At 41.5% G+C, this 24,978-nt stretch overlaps 2 protein-coding genes across 9 annotated transcripts in view; one reads left to right on the plus strand and one right to left on the minus strand.

Moving 5' to 3' along the window:
* Nucleotides 1–16,087, minus strand: part of FARS2 (phenylalanyl-tRNA synthetase 2, mitochondrial) — a 521,198-nt gene extending 505,111 nt beyond the window's left edge. The window contains exons 1-2 of one of the 6 annotated variants that reach the window (XM_023221129.3): nucleotides 15,331–15,493; nucleotides 10,289–10,368 (exon numbers count right to left, since the gene is read on the minus strand). The gene's annotated coding sequence lies outside the window, so the exon portion shown is untranslated. Of the gene's footprint in view, nucleotides 1–10,288; nucleotides 10,369–15,298 lie in introns of all 6 variants that reach the window. The other 5 variants (XM_023221127.2, XM_026456814.2, XM_023221126.3 and 2 more) reach the window with 5 other exon arrangements.
* Nucleotides 15,735–24,978, plus strand: part of LYRM4 (LYR motif containing 4) — a 153,978-nt gene continuing 144,734 nt past the window's right edge. For all 3 annotated transcript variants that reach the window (XM_023221133.3, XM_023221135.3, XM_023221134.3), the window contains exon 1: nucleotides 15,735–16,345. In XM_023221133.3, the coding sequence (XP_023076901.1) occupies nucleotides 16,260–16,345 (86 nt within the window). In that variant the 5' untranslated portion in view covers nucleotides 15,735–16,259. The remainder of the gene's footprint in view (nucleotides 16,346–24,978) is intronic.

The following is a 24,978-nucleotide window of genomic DNA, read 5'->3' on the forward strand; positions in this document are numbered from 1 at the left end:
GCAGCCACTCTGTAAAGAATAAAGGGAAAGTAAAGCTCTTTGATGAGCCTCCAATTCTTAGTTCCTGCAATTCACAAGGGTATGCAGATTAACATAGTCATCACAGATTATTGTTATCAAATAGAGTGACCATATGTCTCAGTATCCCCAAGATAGTTCATGTCTATGCTTGTCATGAGAGCAGAATTATTTAACAGCACCCACTTTCACTGATCGCAAGTGTCCTGATGTAGGAAATAAAGTATGTGATTGTCCAAATGCTAAGTAATTTACCTACAATGATGTGAAAAAACCTACGACACAGCTGCAAAATGAGACCAAATCGACAAAATCTTAGTCAAGTTTTCTCCCTTACTATCACATATATACAGCATTTACACTCATTTCGAAAATGCACAAGAAATCTTCCTCAACACAGTAAAACTAATACCAACAATCTAGAATTACAGCATGCTGAAACTAAAAAATTTATTTTAAAGTATCTCCATTCTAAGTCAATAACTTGTGTCAATAATTCATACAACCCCCTCCCCCCCCGCCATTGAGCCTTTTTTGGAAAGAAAATAGGGTTTCCAAATGCAATTTTAAATGATTGTGACTAGTAACAGAGCTAAAATGATAGTCATTTCCAAGCTTCTAGCACTATCCAAAAGCATAAAATAAAAACATTCACTACTAGGGGCTCTTAACTTCGATTTATAAAAATAGTGCCAGCAAAGCTTAAGATAATGTAAAATTCTGGGAGAATAAATTGTAACGCAAGAGATAAAGTATGCAAAATATGAATCACTCTTCTGAAGGAACTGACAGGGTGTTTACTCAGTTACTATGCTAAGTGGCTACGCTACTCCCATTATATTTTCTATTGAGGTAAACAAAATTAAAGTCTAAACGCCTAAAATCTAAACCTAAATCCTGACCAGTAGGGAGCAATATGATCCAAACAAATGCAGCAGAATCTGTGCTGTGGCTGAACACTTCAAGTTACCTAATATTCTTGGTGGTGACTGGGCAGGAGGATGAAAGATACAGAAATCTAAAAAAGTCAGGCTTATATTCCTTCATTTCCTCATTTAACAAAGGTTCACTGAGCACTTAGTAGGCACTACGTCTCTAGTGATGAACAAAACAGACATGGTCCCAGCCCTTATGGAATTCACATTCTGGTGGGAGAACTCAACATTAAACCAAGAACCTTCCATTATGTAGATATACTTTGTACAATTTTAAATTATAAAAAGTTAAGGTAAAGAATAAGATGTCATAAGAAATAACAATGAAATCAGAAGGGTGTAATTTAAACTGAGGTTGGGAACATTCCCTGAAGAAGTAACATTTAAGCTAAGTAGTCATGACTGGAGTGAAGCGTATAAGAAAATATTGATTACTCAAGAGAAGGACCCTCATATACAAATGTCCTTCAGTATAAAAAAGCTTGGCCTTATATACACGTAACAAACACGTTCTGTTTAAGAAAAAAAAAAAAGAAAATATCCCAGTGCTTTAAAAGTAGCAAAAACAAATAACCTTAAATTGACAAATATAATAAATTCCAAATAAAGACTTTTAGCAAGGCTGAAGCGGGGAAGCTCTATTTTATTTTTGGCACTATATTGAAATATGTTGGGTCAGGCTCACACCTGCAATCCCAACACTTTGGGAGGCTGAGGCAGGAGGAATGCTTAAAGCCAGAAGTTCATTACTCCTGGGCAACAGAGCAAAACCCCATTTCTACCAAAAACAAATGTATTTTAATTAGCTGGGTGAGGTGACATGCACCTGTAGTCCCAGCCACTTGGGAGGCTGAGGCAGGAGGATTGCTTGAGCCCAGGAGTTGGAGGCTGCAGCGAGCCACGATGGTGCCACTGCACTCCAGCTTGGGTGACAAAGCAAGACCTTGTCTCAAAAAAAAAAAGGACGTGGTGAACTGCATAAAACAGAAAGACCAAATAATCATGGCTGAAAACAGGAAAACAGAAAGACATTAGTTGTTAAAAAAAAAAAAAAAATTATGAAGTCCAGAGGCCTCCAGTTCCAGGGTTCATTCCATGGCTCAGAAAAGCCAATGTTAGGGCTGGAATCTCATATTCTCTTGGCCTTTCCCTCACGCGTGTCTGCTGAGCTTCAAGCTTTAGTATTACTTGCATTCCAAGCAGGGGAGAAGGTGACATAAGTAAGCCCTCTTGTGCGAATACTTATCTTTTAACAGAAAAAGTCTTTCCTAGAAACCTTCCAGACAATTTCCTGTTGTCTCATTAACCAGATCTGTGTCTTGTGGCTATGCCGGGCTATGACAAACAAGTATCTGGTAAAGAAGGCATGGAATCACCACGAAGCCTAAGACCACATTACAATTCATTTCCAGGAACTAGGCACACGGCCACCCAAACAAAATCAGGGTTCTAATGGCCGGGAAGAAGTACATATGGTTGATGGGCAGCCAAAAAATACTATCTGCCAAAGTCATTCAATAATTTTTACAGATAAGTTACAGCAGTTCCTCTTTGTCTGCAGAGGTTCCAAGACCTGCAGCTGACGCCTGAAACCGTGGAGCATACGAAACCCTAAGTACTGTTTACTGTGTTTTTTCCTGTACGTGAATATCTCTGATAAAGTTTAATTTATAAATTAGGTACAGTAAGAAATTTAACAACAATAACTAATAAAATAGAGAACCAGATATAAATCCACACATTTACAGTCAATTTATTTTCCACAAAGGTGTTAAGAACATACAATGGGAAAAAAAAACACTCTTCAATAAATGATGCTAAGTTCCTATCTCTCACCATATACAAAAATCAAATAAAAGTAGATTAAAGATTTAAATCTAAGACCTGAAACTACGAAACCACTACAAGAATACATTGGGGAAACAACCCAGGATATTGGTCTGGGCAAAGATTTTTTGTGAAGACCTCAAAAGCACAGGCCATCAAAGCAAAAACAGAAAAATTAGATTACATAAAGCAAAAATGCTTCTGTAAGCAAAGGAAACAATCAACAAAGTGAAAACACAACCCAGAATCTCCCACAGTATAGGAGAAAGTATTTGCAAACCATCCACCTGGCAAGCGATTAATAACCAAAATATATAATGAGCACAAACAACTCAATTTAAAAAAAAACCACAATCTGATTAAAAATTGGACAAATGATCTGAATAGACATTTCTCAAATGAAGACATACAAATGGCCAGTAGATATATGAAAAATGCTCAACATCACTAATTATCAGAGAAACGCAAATCAAAACCACAATGAGATATCATCTAACCCCAGTTAAAGTGGCTTTTACAAAAAGGGAATAAAAGATGCTGGCATGGGTGTGGAGAAAGGGGAACCCTTGTAAACTGTTGGTGGAAATGTAAGTTAGTATAGCCAACATGGAAAACTGTGTGGAGGTTCCTCAAAAAACCAGAAATAGAACTACCATATGTCCAGCAATTCCACTGCTGGGAATATATCCAAAAGAAAGGAAATCAGTATTATCAAAAAGATATGTGCATTATAAACAGCACACCCGTGTTCACTGCAGCACTATTCACAAAAGCCAAAATATGGAATCAGCGATAAGGGGACATCAACAGATGAAAGGACGAAGACAATGTGGCATAAATACACAATGGAGTATTATCCAGCTGTAGAAAGAATGAAATTCTGTCATCTGCAGCAACACGGACGGAACTGGAGGTCATTAAGTTAAGTGAAACAAGCCAAGCACAGAAAGACAAATATCATATGTTCTTACTTATACGTTGGAGCTAAAAAAGTAAATCTCATGGAAATAGAGAAGAGACTGGGGGTTACCAGAGGCCGGGAAGGGTAGAGGGCAGGAGGGATGCAAAGAGGTTGACTAATAAGTAAAAACATAGCTTCATAGAAGAGATAAGCCTTAGTCTCTGATAGATCACTGGGTGACTACAGTTTATGATAATCTATTGCATATTTCAAAATAGCTAGAAGAAAACAATTTGAATGTTTCTAGCATAAAGACAAATATTGAAGGTGATAGATATCACAATTACACTAATTTGATCTTTACAAATCATATGAATGTATTAAATTATCACATGTATCCTAAAAACATGTACATCCATTATGTATCAATAAAAATAAATGAATAAAAGAATCTGAGACAAGAAAAATACAAACCATTATAATCATAATTCTTCTGCCTGTTCTGTGATTGCATTTTCTCCTTGATTTGATAATGCAACTGTTCGTGGTATCATTTTTGCATAAGATCATGGTTATTATTATTTTTTGTAAAGAAAAAAATAAAAACCATCATTAATTCAACAAGAAAAACTAATAAGTAGAGCAATTATAATATACCTACTGTAATAAAAGTTATAAAAAAGAGAAAGATGGTCTCTTTCTCTCTCTCAAAGTGTCTCATCCCACTACACTCACCCTGTTTCTTCTTGTGATCTGTCCATAACTAAAATAGTGATCTTGTGGTAACTGAGAAGGCAACAAAGTGGCTAACGGGCAGGTAGCTTGTATACAGCATGGAGACACTGGACAAAGGGAGCTTTCATGCCCTGTGCAGATTTAAACACAAAACTCAGAATGCACTCATTTAAAACGTGCATTGTTTATTTCTGGAATTCTCCATTATATATTTTCAGAAGATAGTTGACTCTGGGAAACTAAGAAAGCAAAACCATGGGTAAGGGTGGGGAGGGGGGCCTTACTGTATTTGGAGCTTATGTGATTGACTGAGTCATCACACTATTAATATTTATTGATCATTTACTATGTGCAAAGCTAGATGTAAAATGTTGAAGAAACAATAATAATCAAAAACGGACTTGGGAGGCCAAGGTGGGCGGATTACAAGGTCAGGAGTTCGAGACCAGTCTGGCCAATATAGTGAAACCCCATCTGTACTAAAAATACAAACATTAGCTGGGCATGGTGGCAGGCGACTGTAGTCCCAGCTACTCAGGAGGCTGAGGTAGAAGAATCACCTCCACCCCGGAGGCGGAGGTTGCAGTGAGCTGAGACCGTGCCACTGCACTCCAGCCTGGGTGACAGAGTGAGACTCCTTCTCAAAAACAAAAACAAAAACAAAACAGACATAGTCTCTGTTCTTATGCACAGCCTAATATCAGAAAAAAAAATTAATCAAATAAAGAAACATATAACTCTGGCAAGACTGCTCTAGTGAACACTTTGTTACCTTTTACAAAAATTAATTCCCCTTTCTCTCTAGGAGCTAGGCAAGTTGTTCAAGACCAAAAGAATCCTATCTTCTCGCTGGCCACAGTTATTGGTTCAGAAATGGATGAGTACATGACACAAGGACGGCCAGTGACATGAACGGAGAGGACTGCTGGGCACTCTTGGTCCAGAAGCTCTCTCACTCCTCTAAGATTCTGGAAACAAGTACCCTCAAACTGTTGATGGCTTCCCACAATCAAGAGAGGACTCTGGCCAGACGATAAAACTGACAGCAGAGAAGACAAAGTGGAGAAAAGCACAAAATTGAATCTTTGGCAACATCACTCAAACCAATCAACCCTAAAGCCCATCTGGTTTCTGAACTCTCAAGACAAAGAAGACAATAAAGTCACTATGCTTGTTTAAATCAATTTGACTTCAGTTTTCTGTTACTTGCAACAGCAGTCACTCTAAGCTGAAGAGCAATTCACAATACTAAGGGAGCTTAAAAAACGAAGGTTTACTCAAGTTAGAGAAGGTAGCTCTTGAGTAAGCATCTCTTAAACTGAGATCAGGAGAATAATTAGGAAGGGAAAGAAGGGCACTCCAGGCAGCTGGACCAGCATCTGCAAAGGCCCCCAGGGTAGCGGGGAAAGAGGTGAGTACCAAAGAATGAAAAGCAGCAAGTGAAAAAGAAAAAGCAGCAAGTGACATGGGACTGGAGAAGTGGGTAAGCGCCACACTCATCAGGGTCTCACAGGCTGTGCTAAGGAATTAGACTTCATCCAAAAAGTGCTGCAGGTTTTGCAGAGAATGTGGTATAAAAATTACTGTCTATAGTGTGGTGACATTAATTCACATATACCTAAGGAACATACCTGACCACCAGTACTATAATGAACATTTAATTTTCAAATAGCTTTCAAGACAACAGAAAAATTTCAGGAAACACTGTAACTTGACGCACGTGGAATCTCCTCCACCAAGTTAACAGAAGGGCATCCAGACAGTTTGACAGTTCTAGTGAACCACAGTTACGTCCTGACATGTGTTAATCCAGGATAGATTACATGGAAATTATTTGAAGACATGGGCTCTACAAATGAAAGCTGACTGTAATTATCAACCAGCCCAGCTCTCACAGTGCGCTGAAGCCAAGGGTGTCAGTGGGATTCCTAACGGGGCTCACTGTCAGGAATGCCCAGGCGCATGTGCTTGTCTCAAAGTGCTCCAAGACTGGAAATAAATAACAATGTGCCTATCTCAAAATGTCAAGAAACAGTTGCCTGCTAAGCTTTTTCTATTTAATGACTGCTTCATTTTACTTTCCCCTGCACTGTAGAATTCCAGGAATTGCTTAAAAAAAGATAATTCTCCCAAAAAACTCATCTTCATTAACTGAAGCTAACTGTTTCACTCTCTGCCAACATTACTGCAATCCATTTCACAGAAGACAGGCTTTTATTACTCTTAAATATTGTTAGTTAACTCAAACTCACAATTACACACACAGATTACAGGTCTGCCAGGCTGAAGTGTTTCAATTGTGCTCAGAAAATAAATGTTTACATTGAAAAGTTATAAAATATTAAATCATATAATTCACTGTAATAGCAAAGAAATCATGAATTCTCTGTATATCTTCTATTGTTTATAACAGTCTACAGTATACTATCGACGGTATGCATCATCCTCTGAGAGATCAGTTAACATCACAGATCACAGTACTGCATATCTTAAGACATTGACCTAGTATTTTTCTAGTGATTAGCAAAATGTTGGCTGTTTTTTGTAAACCGACTTAACATTGCAAATCCTAAATGTTTTCTGTAAACAACTTACTGACCTGAACAAACAAGAGATGGCAGCTAATACTCTCATTCAAAGAAGTCAATCAGAACTTGAAATATGTCACTAGAAAAATTACTAAAATAAGATATTGCTAAACAGCATGAAAAGGACTCTTCTTTCCTTTTTTCTTTTTGATTTTTTTTTATTATACTTTAAGTTCTAGGGTACATGTGCACAACGTGCAGGTTTTTACATATGTACACGTGCCATGTTGGTGTGCTGTACCCATTAACATGTCATATACATTAGGTGTATCTCCTAATGCTATCCCTCCCCACTCCCCCCACCCCACGACAGGCCCCGGTGTATGATGTTCCCCATCCTGTGTCCAAGTGTTCTCATTGTTCAATTCCCACCTATGAGTGAGAACATGCGGTGTTTGGTTTTCTGTTCTTGTGATAGTTTGCTCAGAATGATGGTTTGCAGCTTCATTGATGTCCCTACAAAGGACATGAACTCATCCGTTTTTATGGCTGCATAGTATTCCATGGTGTATATGTGCCACATTTTCTTAATCCAGTCTATCATTGATGGACATTTGGGCTGGTTCCAAGTCTTTGCTATTGTGAACAGTGCCACAATAAACATACGTGCGCATCTGTCTTTATAGCAGCATGATTTATAATCCTTTGGGTATATACTCAGTAATGGGATGGCTGGGTCAAATGGTATTTCTAGTTCTAATACCTAGGAATCCAACTTACAAGGGATGTGAAGGACCTCTTCAAGAACTACAAACCACTGCTCAATGAAATAAAAGAGGACACAAACAAATGCAAGAACTTTCCATGCTCATGGATAGGAAGAATCAATATCGTGAAAATAGCCATACTGTCCAAGGTAATTTATAGATTCAATGCCGTCCCCATCAAGCTACCAACGACATTCTGCACAGAATTGGAAAAAACTACTTTAAAGTTCATATGGAACCAAAAAAGAGCCCACATTGCCAAGACAATCCTAAGCCAAAGGAACAATGCTGGTGGCATCACACTACCTGACTTCAAACTATACTACAAGGCTACAGTAACCAAAACAGCATAGTACTGGTACCAAAACAGAGATACAGACCAATGGTACAGAACAGAGCCCTCAGAAATAATACCACACATCTACAACCATCTGATCTTTGACAAACCTGACAAAAACAAGAAATGGGGACAGGATTCCCTATTTAATAAATGGTGCGGGGGAAACTGCCTAGCCATATGTAGAAAGCTGAAACTGGATCCCTTCCTCACACCTTATACAAAAATTAATTCAAGATGGATTAAAGACTTTTAAATGTTAGACCTAAAACCATAAAAACCCTAGAAGAAAACCTAGGCAATACCATTCAGGACATAGGCATGGGCAAGGACTTCATGTCTAAAACATCAAAAGCAACGGCAACAAAAGCCCAAATTTACAAATGAGATCTAACTAAACTAAAGAGCTTCTGCACAGCAAAAGAAACTACCATCAGAGTGAACAGACAACCTATAGAATGGGAGAACATTTTTGCAATCTACCCATCTGACAAAGGGCTAATATCCAAAATCTACAAAGAACTTAAACAAATTTACAAGAAAAAATCAACCCCATCAAAAAGTGGGCAAAGGATATGAACAGATACTCTCAAAAGAAGACATTTATGCAGCCAATAGACACATGAAAAAATGCTCATCATCACTGGCCATCAGAGAAATGCAAATCAAAACCACAATGAGATACCATCTCACACCAGTTAGAATGGCGATCATTAAAAAGTAAAGAAACAACAGGTGGTGGAGAGGACATGGGGAAATAGGAACACTTTTATACTGTTGGTGGGAGTGTAAACTAGTTCAACCATTGTGGAAGACAGTGTGGCGATTTTTTTTTTCTTTTTTGAGATGGAGTCTCGCTCTGTCTCCCAGGCTGGAGTGCAGTGGCGCAAACTGGGCTCACTGCAAGCTCCGCCTCCCAGGTTCACGCCATTCTCCTGCTTCAGTCTCTCGAGTAGCTGGGACTACAGGCGCCCGCCACCACACCTGGCTAATTTTTTTTGTATTTTTTTAGTAGAGACGGGGTTTCACCATGTTAGCCAGGATGGTCTCAATCTCCTGACCTCGTGATCCACCCGCCTTGGCCTCCCAAAGTGCTGGGATTACAGGCGTGAGCCACTGCGCCCAGCCTGGACTGCTCTTTTCATGGCAAAGCTCCTAGAAGAGAGAAAACAAACTCTAAATAAATAATAGCTATCATTACAATAAGCTGTAGCTAGTTTGATTAACGAATCATTCTAATATATCCAGACAATATGAAAGCATTATTCCTAAAATACTGGTCCCTCATAAGCAGCAAGAAAGAAAGAATGAAAGTGATCTGTAACAGATTACAACAAATCACACTGTCAAAGAATTCTCATGTTGGTCGGGGTTTGTAGTATGAAAAGACGGTTTCTTTCCTTTACAGTGAAAGGAAGTAATGTGTATTTAAAAAAAAAAAAAAAAAACCTCTAGAAATAACTGACATTTGATATACTTTACACAAAATAAATTGTCAATTTTATTGTGATTGTCCACAAATACGGGAACCCTTAGCCTCCAATCAATGAAGCTAGAGTGTCTAGTTGCAACATATCATAGCTTTCAAGATTTCTCAAAACAGAGAACAGATTTTCGTAAGTATATCTGAAAAGAGCTTCTACAGAAATGCGAGTCTCAGAAAGTCCCCCAAGAGGAAATGTCTCACACACACACATAAATAGACAACCTAAAAAAGCACTAAGCCTTTTCAAAGAAATGTTAATAGAATAAAATGTAAATTTATCTTAAATAACTAAAAAGCTAGTATAAAATCAACACTTGAGATTCCCAGAATATTTATAATATTTCCAATACAAACTGGTTAGCTTTACAAATAAGTGAGAATCCAACTAAATTAAAATTCAAATCTAACTAAAATTTACCCATGTTATCCAAGAAAAATCAAAAATCTTCAAATTCCTGAATGAAGCCGGTGCTTTATCTGTGAAGCAGTGTTGCATCATGGCTAGACAGATCACATCTCAGGCCAAGGCCCACCCTAGCTACTTTCCAGTTGTCTGACCCTGGCTAAATAAACTCTCAGCTTCATTTTTTTTTTCTTTATTTTATTTTATTTTATTTTATTTTATTGAGATGGGGTCTCACTATGTTTCCCAGGCTGGCCTCAAACTCCCAAGCTCAAGTGATCCTCCTGCCTTGGCCTTCCAGAGTGCTGGGATTACAGATGTGAGCCAACACACCTGGGCAGCTTCACTTATCTTAAATGGAGATCACAGCTCTTCCATCAGGTCATGGAAAGATTAACTCAAGTCCTATCAGGATTCAGCTCATCTCCTGCCTAAAACATATGAAAGCCGATGTATTAACTTTCCATTGGATCTCCCTGTTCTCACCCTCATGCACTCTACAGCTCCAGCCAAAGCCTTCTGCAGGTTATGATTGTTTTTTCTTAGATCTCAATCAGGGTTTCTCCTTCATCCTTTCAAGGTAAAGGGCTACAGTAGCCATCTTACAACCACACTCACACATTTAAATCCTTCCATTCCTTTCAAGGCCCAGGAGAAACTTAAATCCTCTCAAGCCCAACACAAACACTACCTCCTCCATGAAGCCCCCTAATTCGTTCAGGTCAATGTTTCTCAGCCCTGGCTATACCCAATGATGGAGGGAATTTTTTTAAAAATCAAACAAAATTCTCTGAAGCCTGGGCCTTGGTCTGAGGTGTGGCCCAAGCATCAGGGAAGGAAGTGACATTTCCTTGCACTGAGACCCCACAACGCTTCACCAGCCCTTTCCTTGCAGCACTTTGTACAGGATGGTGGAAAAGTTATTGCAGTTTTTACCATTAAAAGTAACGGTCAAAACCACAGCTACTTTTGCACCAACCTAATACCTCATTTTAATCATCTACAAATGCATTTAAACTATAAAGTTCTGGAAAACAGGATCAGTGTTTGATTTCTATATCGCCCTCAAGTTATCACAAGAACAGTAACTTGAATTGCTAGGCTGCCAGCTATCTCTTGAATGCACAGGTAAATAAATAACATTTCAGTGCCCCTGGAATATAGGATTCAAATTCGTGATTTGAAACAAAAGGTTATCAGTACCCGAATAAATAAATAATCTCCATTTCAACAGCTCAACTGTTTTTTTTTTTTTTTTTTTTTTTTTTTTGAGGCGGAGTCTCGCTCTGTCGCCCGGACTGGAGTGCAGTGGCTGGATCTCAGCTCACTGCAAGCTCTGCCTCCCGGGTTTATGCCATTCTCCTGCCTCAGCCTCCGGAGTAGCTGGGACTACAGGCGCCCGCCACCTCGCCCGGCAAGTTTTTGTATTTTTAGTAGAGACGGGGTTTCACCGTGTTAGCCAGGATGGTCTCGATCTCCTGACCTTGTGATCCGCCCGTCTCGGCCTCCCAAAGTGCTGGGATTACAGGCTTGAGCCACCGCGCCCGGCCTAACAGCTCAACTGTTAAGTTCTACTTATATGACTCAGTCAATGCATAAGGGAAAAAATAATTTATTCCAGAAAGAGAGACAAGATCACTAAAATAAAGCTAGTACAGGGCTAAACACTTCAGGGCTCCCTCCCTTCCCACCTCCTACCATTCTAAAACACTTAGAGTTCTCTAAATAGATCAAACACCCTTCTTCCTCCATGCTTGGAATATACACTGCAATCTTCAACCACATTCCTCATCTGGCTCTTACTTCTCATTCTGGAAACACCTTCTACGATGGAAAGCCTTCCCTTAGGTGAAAGTCCTGGCTCAATATTCCTCTTCTGTATTCCTTTAGTGTTTGCTAATATTACTCATATCACAGCAACTGTGAAAAATAAATTATTGGCCAAGTGCCATGACTCACAACTGTAATCTGAGCTCTTTGGGAGGCCAAGACAGGAGAGGCACTGAGGAGTCTGAGACCACCCTGGACATTATAGTGAAATCTCATCGCTACCAAAAAAAAAAAAAAAAACTTAAAAATTTGTCAGGCATGGTGGCATGAGCCTATAGGCCTAGCTACTCAGGAAGCTGAGACAGGAAAATCACTTCAGCACGAGAGTCTGAAGTTACAACGAGATACGATCGCACCACTGCACTCCAGCTTAGTAAACAGAGCGAGGCCCTGTCTCTATAAAATAAATTATTGTTTGGCGTATCTAGTCACATACAAGTTTCTTAGGGGTGAGGAGGCTCTCCTCTCATCACTGTAACTATATCGTCTTATATAACATATGGTACTCATGGGCTGGGCGCCGTGGCTTGCGCCTGTAATCTCCACACTTTGGGAAGCCCAGGCAGGTGGATCATCTGAGGTCAGGGGTTCAAGATAAGCCTGGACAACATGGTGAAACTCCATCTCTACTGAAAATACAAAAAATTAGCCGGGCAAGATTGCACTATTGCACTCAAGCCTGAGCAACAAGAGTGACACTCTGTCTCAAAAAAAAAAAAAGAAAAGAAAAGAAAACCATAACCTATAGTACTCAGGAAGTGTTCAATAAATGCTGAAGGAATGAATGAATGAGGAAAAAGCCTTCAGTTTGTTCATCTGTACAAACGAATGAGTTGATATCTAAGGTCTTTCCCCTTCATGTTCTATTAAAATGAAGGATCAATGTATAATACTTGGATTCATGTGTGGTATAGAATAGAATAATTTTTTTCTTTTTTTTTTTTTGGTAGACAGGGTCTCACTCTATTGCCCAGGTTACATTGTAGTAGTGTGATCATGGCATAATGCAGCCTCAACCTCCAGGGCTCAAGCAATCCTCCCACCTCAGCCTCCCAAGTAGCTGGGACTACAGGCACATGCCACCACACCCAGCTAATTTTTGTATTTTTTGTGTAGAGATGAGGTTTCGCTATGATGTATTTTTTGTATAGATGGGGTTTTGCCATGTTGCCCAGGCTGGTCTCAAACTCCTGGGCGCAAGTAATCCATTTACCTCAGCCTCCCAAAGTGCTGGGATTACAGGTGTGAGCCACCATGCCCAGCTGAATAATTTCTAAATAATACCATAAATTACTACTACTATACAAATCTTACTTTATACATCATTTTGATATTTAAACTTAAGGACAGCAAATTGTTGTTACACTGTTTATTATGATTAGAGAAATTTCTCTTCACAAAGCATTAAGTGGTCATTGACAACCCTAATTTTAATAGAAGGTAATAAATGATCTGACATAAAGAACTACAGGTAGTCGGTAACTTTCGATAAACGAATACTAAAGAAATTTTTATGTTTTGATGCCTAAATGGTACCTCCTACTTTACAGATATTCGTTAAGAAAAATTTCAACCCAGAATAGAATGCATATTAAAGGCCATATGTGTAAGGTCCATTCTTCAGCTTCTGGCCCAATTCTACTTACAATCTCAAATAGAGTTTTTGTTTTGTTTTGTTTATGTAATCTCCGCAGTGAAGATGTGCAAAAGTGAGATGTAGCTTCGGAATGATTATTTTCTTTTAGTTTCTCCAGGCAATGATGTCCAACACATTGGTAAACCATTTTAAATAAAATAATAAGGTATTTTTGTGAAGACTTGGCTCAGAATTAACTGAGAAGCTATCACCTTCCTAACTGCAACCATTGCTCGTACTAACGGAGGACTAAGCTACCCAAACTATTTAAACTATACATATTTATTTGGAAAAGTTTTATTTGATTACAACAAAGTTGAGTCATTTAGATATATCATATACATTAATGATTAAATTCCTTGATAATTAGGTAGAAACAATTGTATATAGTAATTATTCCAACTTTACTCTCAAAAGCAAAATATAAATAATGTAATCCTTGCTATTTTTAAACAAGCCAAAATAATCTTCAAGTTTTTCCTTTTCACTCTGATAGCATTCTCTATCAGCAACTTGCATTAATGTTGCAGCTTTGAAGTGCCGCATATCACTTCATATCACCAGCACGCAACAGTGTATCAAGAGAAATCAGCTCTGAATCTTACTCTGTAACAATGTGCAATTGCCTTGGTCTTGGATCCTTTAAGAAATACCAAACGGAAAACTCAAAAAAGTCTTTTCAATAAACCCGAGGCTAGATTTACTCAACGACCTGACCAACCAGGAGGTAACAGAAGTTTTGCTATCCTGTTTTAAAAAAAAACAAAAAAACAAAAACAAAATCACAGACATGAGATTCTCAAGAAGTCAGGGAGGAGACTTAAAGGTATCTTAATAAAAGTATTTTCTCTTCAGTGCCTTTTAAAAAATGTCACTGCATCAGGATTAATAAGAACATCTGGATGCAGGGACACCAGGTTGCAAGTACACTAAAGAATGGTAAGGTCAGAGACGTGTTTCCTGCCTTTAAAGTTCCTGAAAATAGAGGCTAGGCGTGGTGGCTCACGCCTGTAATCCCAGCACTTTGAGAGGTTGAGGCGGGCGAATCACAAGGTCAGGAGTTCGAGACCAGTCTGACCAACATGGTGAAACCCCGTATCTACTAAAAATACAAAAATTAGCTCGGCAAGGTAGCGCGCGCCTGTAATCCCAGCTATTCAGGAGGCTGAGGCAGGAGAATAGCTTGAACCCGGAGAATAGCTTGGGAAGCGGAGGCTGCAGTGAGTCCGAGATCCTACCACTGCACTCCAGCCCGGGTGACGGAGAGTGACTCCATCTCAAAAATAAATAAATAAATAAAAGGGGAAAAAAAGTTCCTGAAAATATAAAGTTGCTTAGATATACTGCAGGTTTATCGTTTTAAAACCAAATACACTAAAGCAGATGAGAACAGAACCGTGACCAAGTGGTTGGGGGAAAGATGGATTTTAATGCAAAGTTGTTTTGTTTTTACGCATAAGGTACTCCTCGCTGTACTCGAGTACGGAAAGGTGTGGTTCTTCCTAAGGTTGATTACATAAAGCAAGATTCCAAAAACAAGAAAAGTGCTTTGCAAACACAGTAACTAGAACTGGCTGAAGCTTCCAGCGTCCAGTCCCATGCTCAAAGATCAGAACAAGCAACTTTATCCACCACTTTAGTAACATGATTCAAAAAAGTTGAAGTCTTCTGAAGAAAGCCATAGTTGAAAACTTGCTCCGCTTCTTGGAGAACGCCTAAAGCCCTAACGGGCTCTAATTATTCTCCAAAGTCTACAGCCCAAGCTGCATTTTACGCATTTATTAGATTACAAAACCACGGGGACTCTTTACTCAAAAGCCAAAACACATCCGGAAAGAGGAAAAAAATCCATGGCCAATGTAACCCCCTAATCACACGAACCGCCCACGTCGTACCCCAGGCTGCAACGAGGTCCGCACTCACCCACCGCTCGCCCGGGAAACCCAGACCCAGATGTTTCAAAATCAGAAGCACGGCAGGCTCGTTGGCTCTCACGGGCAAGAATCTTAAACCCCAACTTCAGAGATACCCGTGCACGCCGGGCGCTGCCATTTTGACAGAAAGCGGGCCTTGCCCCGGAGGCCCCTATGCAGGTCGCCCTGAGCAGAGCCGGAGTGCCACGGAACCCCTGTCTCATCACCTCCATACCCAGACGTCGCATCCCCCGGCCCAAGGAATGCCAAGACACCCCACCCTGCCGACCAGGATCGGGCGAAGTTAAGTCACCCTTGAAATCCCGCAAGGTCTCTCAGGCAGCGCCGAGGACGGCCGCAGCCAGCGTGGGCGGGGCATCGGCTGTCAGGGGCGGGACGTCGAAGCGGCGGCCTTCGGTAACCCGGGCAACGCGGCCTTCTAAAAGTACAAAGGAGCGCTGCCCACCGAAACACAAATGTCTCCGCCAAGACCCCGGACGGTTCGCAAAGGCTCTCCGTGGTGCAACTGCACGTCCCTCGAATGCCCGGGCCTCCAATATCCGTCCCCCAGGACCTTGGCTGGATGCACTGGCGGCCGGGCCTCTTATTTCCTAGCCCTCCCGCCGCGTGGAGTGGCTGCTGGATCCCGAGACTCCCGGCGGGGGCGGAGGCGGGAGCGGGGCGGGGCGGAGGCTGCTCCCTCCTTGCACCGCCCCCTTAGCTGCCCCGAGCCCTGCCTTCGCCCGCCCCTGAAGCGGCGCGGGACGCCCGGCGCCGTCTGCGGTCTGCAGGGCTGCCCGCTTAGGCTTAGGACCGGCCCGCGGGCAAGGTCGAGCTGCTGCATTTTATTTCGTGCGTGGTTTCTGCACAGGCTGGAGTTCCGAGGTTGGGTCGTACTTGGGACCTCGGCGAAGAGGACCCGTTAATTTTTTTTCTTTCCAAAATGGCAGCCTCCAGTCGCGCACAGGTGTTAGATCTGTACCGGGCGATGCTGAGAGAGAGCAAGCGTTTCAGCTCCTACAATTACAGGTGACCCAGCGGGCACCGGGGACCGGGGGTCAGGGGCCGGGGACCGGGGATGCGGGTTGCCGCGGAATGTCTCCGGGAACTGGGAGCCACTGTCCTGCGCCGGCGTCCGCGAGGCAAGGACTGAGCTCCGCCATCGAAAAGCGTGCTCCTACCTACAGGTGTGGCCTCTGAGACCTCGGGGAGGAGCCGTTGTTTCTATCAGGGAAGACGTTCATGTCCTGTGACGTTTTCCCCCTAAAGACGATCTTGGTAGTTCTAGGAGCATGATTAGTGTTATGTTTCTGCAGAAGAGGAAAAAAGGATGGAAATCAGCCATTGGTGAAGTTAAGGCCAATGTGTTGCATATGTAAAACTTCCCTTGAGCTGGAAGAGTTGAGAGTGGAAGTGGCCAGTGAATTGCACACAGCGACAAAGCTGAAGGCACACTCTAGCACCTCCCTAAAATTTCCTAGGTGTCGTAATGAGGTCTTTTGGTTGCAAGAATCAAATCTATTCTATTTAGGGTACGGTGGAAACGCGTAGCGGTGAAGGAAAAAGCGTCTCAAGCTTTGGAGCTGAAACCTCAGTTTATCCTGGCTCACCTGACAGAGATCCCGCTTACTGGACCTTGACAGCAGAATACTGAGGGCCTAAACTCTTACATCTTTAATATAACACATTCACTTTTTCCCACGCCTCCCCACTTCCCTATTTGCCTCTGAGTCTTTTATTGTTACTCTTTGTATGTTTTTTGTAATTCAGAGCCTCTGCTTTCACAGTGTTGCTGGTTGTGACCCATCATTTTCTTATGGATTCTCTCTCTGCATTTTTTTTAAGTTTGTTTTTTGTTTTGTTTCGTTTTTACTAACTGCCTGCTCCTCTCTGAATTTGAGCCATATTTCCCTGAGAAAGAATCTGGATCAACTCATCTCTTTACCCCAAGCCTCCCTTAGGTGACTGGCCAGACTGTGGATTGGATGTCATAAGAGCAGAGCCTACCCTTGGAACACATCTGGTTAGGTAGGCCCCCCTCCACCAGGTGTGTGAGCTGGCAGGCCCTGAGATGGGTCTGCCCCAGTACAACCTCTGTCAGAGGACACGAACACTAAGCCTCTTAAGCAATAATTCTCAAATTTTTAGAAACCCGCCTGGAAAATATACTCACCCTGCAAATTTGAAAACAGCATCTGGGTCATGCCACTGAGGTTGTATCCACCCAGTTAATTGGTTAAATTTCATGAGAGAGAATGATTTTACTTAATGACTTTGACTTTGGAGGATAAAGAATGTAATAATAGGCATACTGGTGGAATTTTAGCAAGAATTAACCGAACATATAGCACCAAGTACTTAACCTCTGTTGAGGAAACACATGAAATATGCAGGTTAAATAAATGGAAACCATTTGATTTCACCATAGTCTGGAGTAAGATAGTTTGTGATAAAGCTTACTCAGGATACACAAGGACTTGGAATCAGTAGGCAGTTCACACTGGCGGGGAGAGTCTTATGTGAGAGCAGGTAGGAAAGTCAAGGTGGAGTCCTCGAAGACTATAACTTGGACAAGTTACTCAGTCTCAGTATTTCAGTTTTCTTGTTTATGAAATAGACTGTTGGACTAGACAATCTCTAAGGACCCTTCCATTTCTGAAATTCTGTTTGGAAATGATTTATGAGCAAATGAGGCCCAAGTGTTTTCAAATGAGTAATTGCCAACTGAAGAGGAAAATCACGAAACTCAACAGGAAAGTCTTTCAGACTTAAGGAAATCATTCAAGGCTGTACCTGAAAGGCAGAAAATTGAAAATGGGTTTCAGTGTGGGCAACTGTAAGGTCATATGCGTTCAGAAAATAATTGGTCAAATTATACTTTATAAGCATATACTTTTAAGCTAAATTTATTATCCAAATATAAATATATTATCCAAAGGAGTCTGGTAATCATTTTATACTGTTGCCTGAGATCATGGACCTAAAAACCTAGAGTCCTGCTGCTGTTACCTCCCTAGATAAACTTACTTGTTATAAATTATGCCTTTCTTTTACATTAAGGCTGTGTCTTGTGAATTTCAAGCACAGTCCCTTCCTCCTTTCTAATCTCAGCTAATTTTGTTTGTCACTAATGGCAAATCAGTGGCAACACAACATCCACTATCAATTCTGCGTACTACTGCTATCTTATGTTCTTCACGTCTATTAACACATTTGTTTTGACAATAATCTTGTGAGGTAGGTACTATTTTTATTACCCTGTAAGGCAGCTGAGGCACAGGGAGGTTAAGTTACCTATCAAAACTGACACAGGTAGTGCTGAATAAGTAATCAAAAGTAGACTAGTAAACATGTTTTAATGACCTGCGAATTGTGGTGCCTAAAGTAATTGGAGTAGTGAAATAAATACTTTGGAACTCTCTTGCAAGACCTATAATATAGGCCACTTTTTGATAGCAGGAGCCCTGTCTGCTCCTCTAGTCCCAGCCCAGGTCCCATGTGTGCATCCTGTCCTCTGTCATCATCTGTTGCAGTTTCCTAAATGTGCCACGTCCTCTTGGGCCTCCAGGCCTTTGCAAGTGCTGTTCTATCCAGCAGGACCTTTATCCTGTCTAGAGTGCCTCCTCCTCCTTCAAGATTCAGCTCAATTGTGACCTTCTCTGAACAAAAGTTTTCCCAACTCTCTTCATCCCACAGCCTCCACTCCCATCCCTCCCGCCACCCAAACAGGTCTCATTGCTGTGTGTCGTTCTTTTACCTCAGTGCTTCTACAAAACTTCTCTGAAGCATACTTTGCCTAGTGCTATACCATAGCAGTCCCCAACCTTCTTGGCACCAGGAACCAATTTCATGGAAGATGACTTTTCCATGGACCGGGTCAAGGGAGGGTTTCAAGATGAAACTGTTCCACCTCAGATCATTAGACATTAGATTCTCATAAGGAGCATGCAACCTACATCATTTGCATGCACAATTCACAATAGGTGCACCTACGAGAATCTAATGCCACAGCTGATAGGAGATGGAGCTCAGGCCATGATGCGCACTTACCTACCATTCAATTGCTGTGTGGCCTAGTTCCTAATAGGCCACAGACCAGTACTGACAGGTCTATGGCCCCGGGGTTGGGGACCCCTGCTATACCAGGCCCTGGAGAGAGAAAGGTGAGATTTTTGAGTTAAGCTAGGCACCTGTTATCAATGGTGTTACAGGCCTATGTGGGACGCAGGTACACAGACAGTTACCACAGACTGGGTTAAATGCTGTGACAGAAGGATGCACAGGGTGTAGAATCTACAGTTACCACAGACTGGGTTAAATGCTGTGACCGAAGGATGCACAGGGTGTGGAATCTAGAAGGCCTCCCAAGGGGTGACGTTGAATCAAAGGCATGAAGCATCGTGGTATGCTCAGGCAGGCAAACAGCACAGCACTGCCAGAGAGATAAGTATGATACAGGGGGTGACAGGAAGGCACTGAGGTTGGAGAGGGCCACTGATTTGAGGGTCTGGGGACTGTGCTGAGGGCCCTGGATTTTACCCTTAGCTCACAGGCAGCCACTAACATGACGTGAGCAGGTTTGCATTTTTTGATAGATCACTCTGGCAGCATTGTAGAAGATGATTTTGAGGGGCCAAGAGCATCAAATGGGAGTTGATTACAGCAGTGCAGAGTAGAGATTAGGACGCTAGTAAGGACCGGAATAGTGGAAGATAGAGAAAAATGTTGTATTTGAGAAATCATTACAAGGGAAAATTGTTAGAACTCGAATGATTGGATTGAGGACTAAGGAAGAAGAGAATCCAAGCAGAATTTGGAATGGCATCCAGGTTTCTCGTGAAGCTAAAGCACAGAGAGGGTGAATTTAAAATTGCACATTTAACTGACTTAGGTAATGCAGAACTAGCTGGTCCTGTGGAGAAAGGGTTTTTTAGTTCATTTTTCGGGTATCCTGGGTGTAAATGTCCCCTGGGATGCCCAGCAGAGGTAGTCAGTCACAGGGCTCTGAGGCTCAGGAGTGGTCAGCACTGCAGTAGTCGGCAACAGCAACTCTGTGTGACCCCGAGCACGTCACATCACTCTCTGTTCTGTAGTTTTTTCATAAAATGAGAGTCATAATTGATCCATCTCACACAGTGTAAAAAGGTCCTGAGACCAGTAAGTTTAAGAACCACGTTTTTTTTTTTCCAGTTGAAATCTTGCCCTTGTTGCCCAGGCTGGATGGAGTGTAATGGCGCCATCTCGGCTCACTGCAACCTCCACTGCCCAGGTTCAAGCGATTCTCCTGCCTCAGCCTCCCAAGTAGCAGGGATTACAGGCACCTGCCATTGTGCCTGGCTAATTTTTGTATATTTAGTAGAGACGGGGTTTCACCATGTTGGCCAGGTTGGTCTTGAACTCCTGACTTAAGGTGATCTGCCCACGTCAGCCTCCCAAAGTGCTAGGATTACAGATGTGAGCCACCACGCCTGGCCAAGAACCACATTCTTAAACTTTGTCTTCTTGGCTCTTCTTCAGCCAACTCCTTCAGTTTTGATGTTCCCTAGAATAGCATCTGTAGCCACTAATTTTCTCACCTTAAACTAGGATTTCTCAATCTTGCTATGACCAACCTTTTGGGCCAACTAATTCTTTGTTAATGGGGGCTGTAGTCAGCACCACTGTTGTGAGTTAATGCACATCAAGTACTTAGGATAGTCCCTGGTGCAGAATAAGGTACTTGATAAGTGGAATTATCATGATAAGTCAAATTAAAACCTAGATATTAGATGAATTATCTAGGAATACTATTTAGGTTAGTAGTTCTCATCCTGGGGTGATTTTATTTGACAATATCTGAAGACATTTTTGTTTTTGGTTGCCACAACGTGGAAAGGGGATGCTAGGCGTCTGAGGCCAGGGATGCACAGGGGACAGCGTCCGAGGCCAGGGATGCACAGGGGACGGCGTCTGAGGCCAGGGATGCACAGGGGACAGCCCCCACTGACAAAGAATTAGCTGGCCCAAAGGGTTGGTCATGCCAAGATTGAGAAATCCTAGTTTAAGGTGAGAAAATTAGTGGCTACAGATGCTATTCTAGGGAACATCAAAATTGAAGGAGCTGGCTGAAGAAGAGCCAAGAAGACAAAGTTTAAGAATGTGGTTCTTCAACTTAACTGGTATTAGACCTTTTACATTCTTAAATATTACTGAGGACCCCAAAAAGCTTTCGTATATGTGGGACACATTTATCATATTAGAAAAAAAAAAAAAAAAAGCTTTTAAAAACACCTATTTTAAAATGACTAAATCCATTATCTTAAATAATGCTTTTATGAAGAATAACCATTTTTCCTCCCCCTAAATTAGCAGATTGATAGTTTGACACTTGTGCACGTCTCTTTCATGTTTGGCTTAATAGAAGACAACTGGGTGCTTATATTTGTTGCTACCTACAATTTGTTGCTATATCACATGTCACTTACTATCTAGTAACTTCCCCTATATGCTCATAAGAGAATGCAATGTCTTCCTGATAACTATGAAAATAGTTTTCTTGGTGGATCCGTGAAAGGTCTCAGGGACCCCCACCTGGTCTCTTGGCTAACTACTGTAGGGTTTAAGAAATGGGAGGAGCGCAAGTAAAGAGTAGTGGTGCAGAAGTCAAGATAGTCATATGTTTGGGGAAGGTAGCTGTGGCCAGCAGTGTAGCTTGTCTAAGCATATCCAGTTCATAAAGGGGGCAGTGTAGAGACCTCTGGTACCATTACCAGAGCAGCATTGTTAGTCAAGTGGTTATGGCAGAACCCAGATTGTGGGGGTTGAGACATGAATCAGAAGTGAGTAAATTGCTCCCACGAGTATAGATACCCCCTCCACCTCCCACCGGAATTCTGGTTAATAAGACATGAAAGTAGATAACCGCTAGAGCAGGACCCCACAAGAGGTGAAAAGTGGTACCCGAGATCACAACTGGAACAGTATTTTGTTTTACGTGAGTGGAATGAAGGAGAAGAGGGTAAGTTGGAGTATGAGAGGGTAGAAAGTTGAGTTTATGTGCCAAGCCTGACAGCCAGTTTCTGAGTAAAGCAGGAGATAAGCAGATGTTGAGGAAGCACCTGTTCTTACCTTTATTAGGGCACGTATCACACATACACAGTTAGCAGAAATTCTGTATTATCTCTATTCCTAGTGCTTAGCACAGTACCTATGTAGCAAGTTGGTGCAAAAGTAATTCTGGTTTTTGACCATAAATTTTAAATTATTATAACTAGGCTCAACTGTATCTTTATTAATCAAAATAGGAACTATTACAATCAACATGTTTTTGCCAACAAGAAATAAGTTTATTCCTGTGGCATAAAAATCCATGCTTCAGGATTCTACAAACCCTTGGAAAGCGTTTTCTTCATCCTGCTAGTCAAGGAAGCATTTTCCCTGCAAAAAGTTGTTGAGACGCTTGAAGAAGTGGAAGTCGGTTAGCGAGAAGTCAGATTAATATGGTGGATGAGGCCAGTTCTTTCAACTTGTGAAGCGTTGGTTTTGCAACAAGCAGTCAAGGGTCGTTATGGAGACAGTTGGGCCATTTCTCTCGACCAGTGCCGGCTGCAGGCATTGCCGTTCCCAGTGCGTCTCCTGGATTTGCTGAGCATATTTCTCAGATGAAACGGTTTTGCGGGGATTCAGAAAGCTGTAGTGGAGCAGACCACCAAACAGTGAGCATGATCTTTTTTTGGTGCAAGTTTGGCTTTGGGAAGTGCTTTGGAGCTTCTCGGTCCAGCCACTAAGCTGGTCATCGCCCGCTGTCATATAAAATCCACTTTTCATCACACATCACAGTCTGATCAAGAAATGGTTCCCTGTTGCATGGAATAAGAGAAGACAACACTTCATAATGACGATTTTTTTTCTTTTTTCGCTCAGTCATGAGGCACCCACTTATCGAGGTTTTTCATCTTTGCAATTTGCTTCCAGTTGAATGACCATCAAATGGTCAACATTGAGTTCTTTGGCAACTTGGGTAGCTGTAAGGGGATGAGTTTCCATGATTGCTCTCAGTTGGTCAGTGATGACTTCCAATGGCCGGCCACTAGGCTCCTCATTTTCAAGGCTCTCGTCTCCTTTGCAGAACTCCTTGAACCACCACAACACTGTACATTCGTTAGCAGTTCCTAGGCCAGATGCGTTGTCACAAGTTGTCTCCGCTGCTTTTTGACCCATTTTGAGCTCAAATAAGAAAATTGCTCAAATGTGCTTTTTGTCTGACATCATTTCCATAGTCTAAAATAAACATAAACAGCAAGTCATTAGCAAAAATAAAAATAAACTGAGAATTGCCCATTAAAATGATATGTAACATAACCACATTTATTCAAGAATGTATTCCAGTATCAAACAGCAAATTCCAACAATGCAAAAACCACATTTCCTTCTGCACCAACCTAATAAATATTCATTGTTGAAATGCAAGAGAAAATTGTATTCGGAGGTATCCCTCTTACAAATTAAGAAATATGTTATTGTAAAACCTGAGAAAAGGCTAAAGTGATGCCCAAATGCTTATCAGATGTAGTGTCAGAACTCCCTAATTCTTCATCAGATATTTGAGTTTTTATTAATGTGTTATACACTAAGCATTGTGCAAAGAGCTGCAGATCAAAATGAGCCCCCTATTAAGGGTAAAAAATTACAAGCTCCCAAAGAAGTTTATCAATGAAGTACAAAGGAAAGGCCATAGAGAGGAGCTGGTCTCCTAAGTGCGAACTTAAAATTAGGAATGCTTTTGACCAGAAGTCTTAGGAAGCCCTTACACAGGCTTAAGTAAGTTGGGGGCTTATTCTTCTCACATAGAAAAAGTCTAGAGGTATGTAGCTGCCAGAGCTTATTTAGCAGCTAGAAAACGTCAAGGTGTGTGTGAGTCTCAGTGTTCCTCTCATGCTTACGTCTGATGGTTGCAAACAGCTTTTGAAGCTCCAGATATATCCTTATTTAGTCAGGAAGAAGAAGGGCAGTCACAGCCAGGAAAGGGTAAAGCTTTCCAGGAGGACTCTGCTTTTGTCTCACTGACCAAAACTTCATTACATTTGTGTCACTAGGTAAACAACAGGCTGGAAAATTAGGATACAGCTATTCTAGCTTCTCTAGTGAAAAGACAGCAGAGAGAAAATGGTGGGAAGAACTCCTGGTCAGGCAGCAGTCTGTGTCAGCCACAGAGGTGGACATGCGATGCAGGAGCATTCCAGGCAAAGACAGTGAGGCATGTGAAAAGTAAAATGCAAGGTGTGTATCAGAACCAGATGTGGGCAACTGTGACTGAAGCGTTGGACTGAGCTAAATGCCATGATGTTAAGTGCTAGGTAAAATCCCCAGTAAGTAACAAAATAGGCCTCAAAACAGAGTGAGGCATAGAAAGGGGAAGCAACTTGATTGGCCTCACAATTGGTCAAGGGCACAATGGGATTAGAAGGCCGCCCCATGGGCTGCTGCTTCCACAACCCCGTCCTTTTCAGGAGAAACTTCCTGCACCCGTGCATCCTGTGACTAAGCCTGCAAAATCTGTAGAAACATCAACCCGAGGAAATTTATTTTCACAGTTCCTTCTTATAGGTGAAATGGTTAAACAGGCTCCCTAGTTTCATGAGTGGTACGATTCCTAAGTCCTGATCAACCTAAGTACTGATCAA

This window comes from Piliocolobus tephrosceles, chromosome 5 (assembly GCF_002776525.5).
Source record: "Piliocolobus tephrosceles isolate RC106 chromosome 5, ASM277652v3, whole genome shotgun sequence".
Lineage (NCBI taxonomy): Eukaryota > Metazoa > Chordata > Mammalia > Primates > Cercopithecidae > Piliocolobus > Piliocolobus tephrosceles.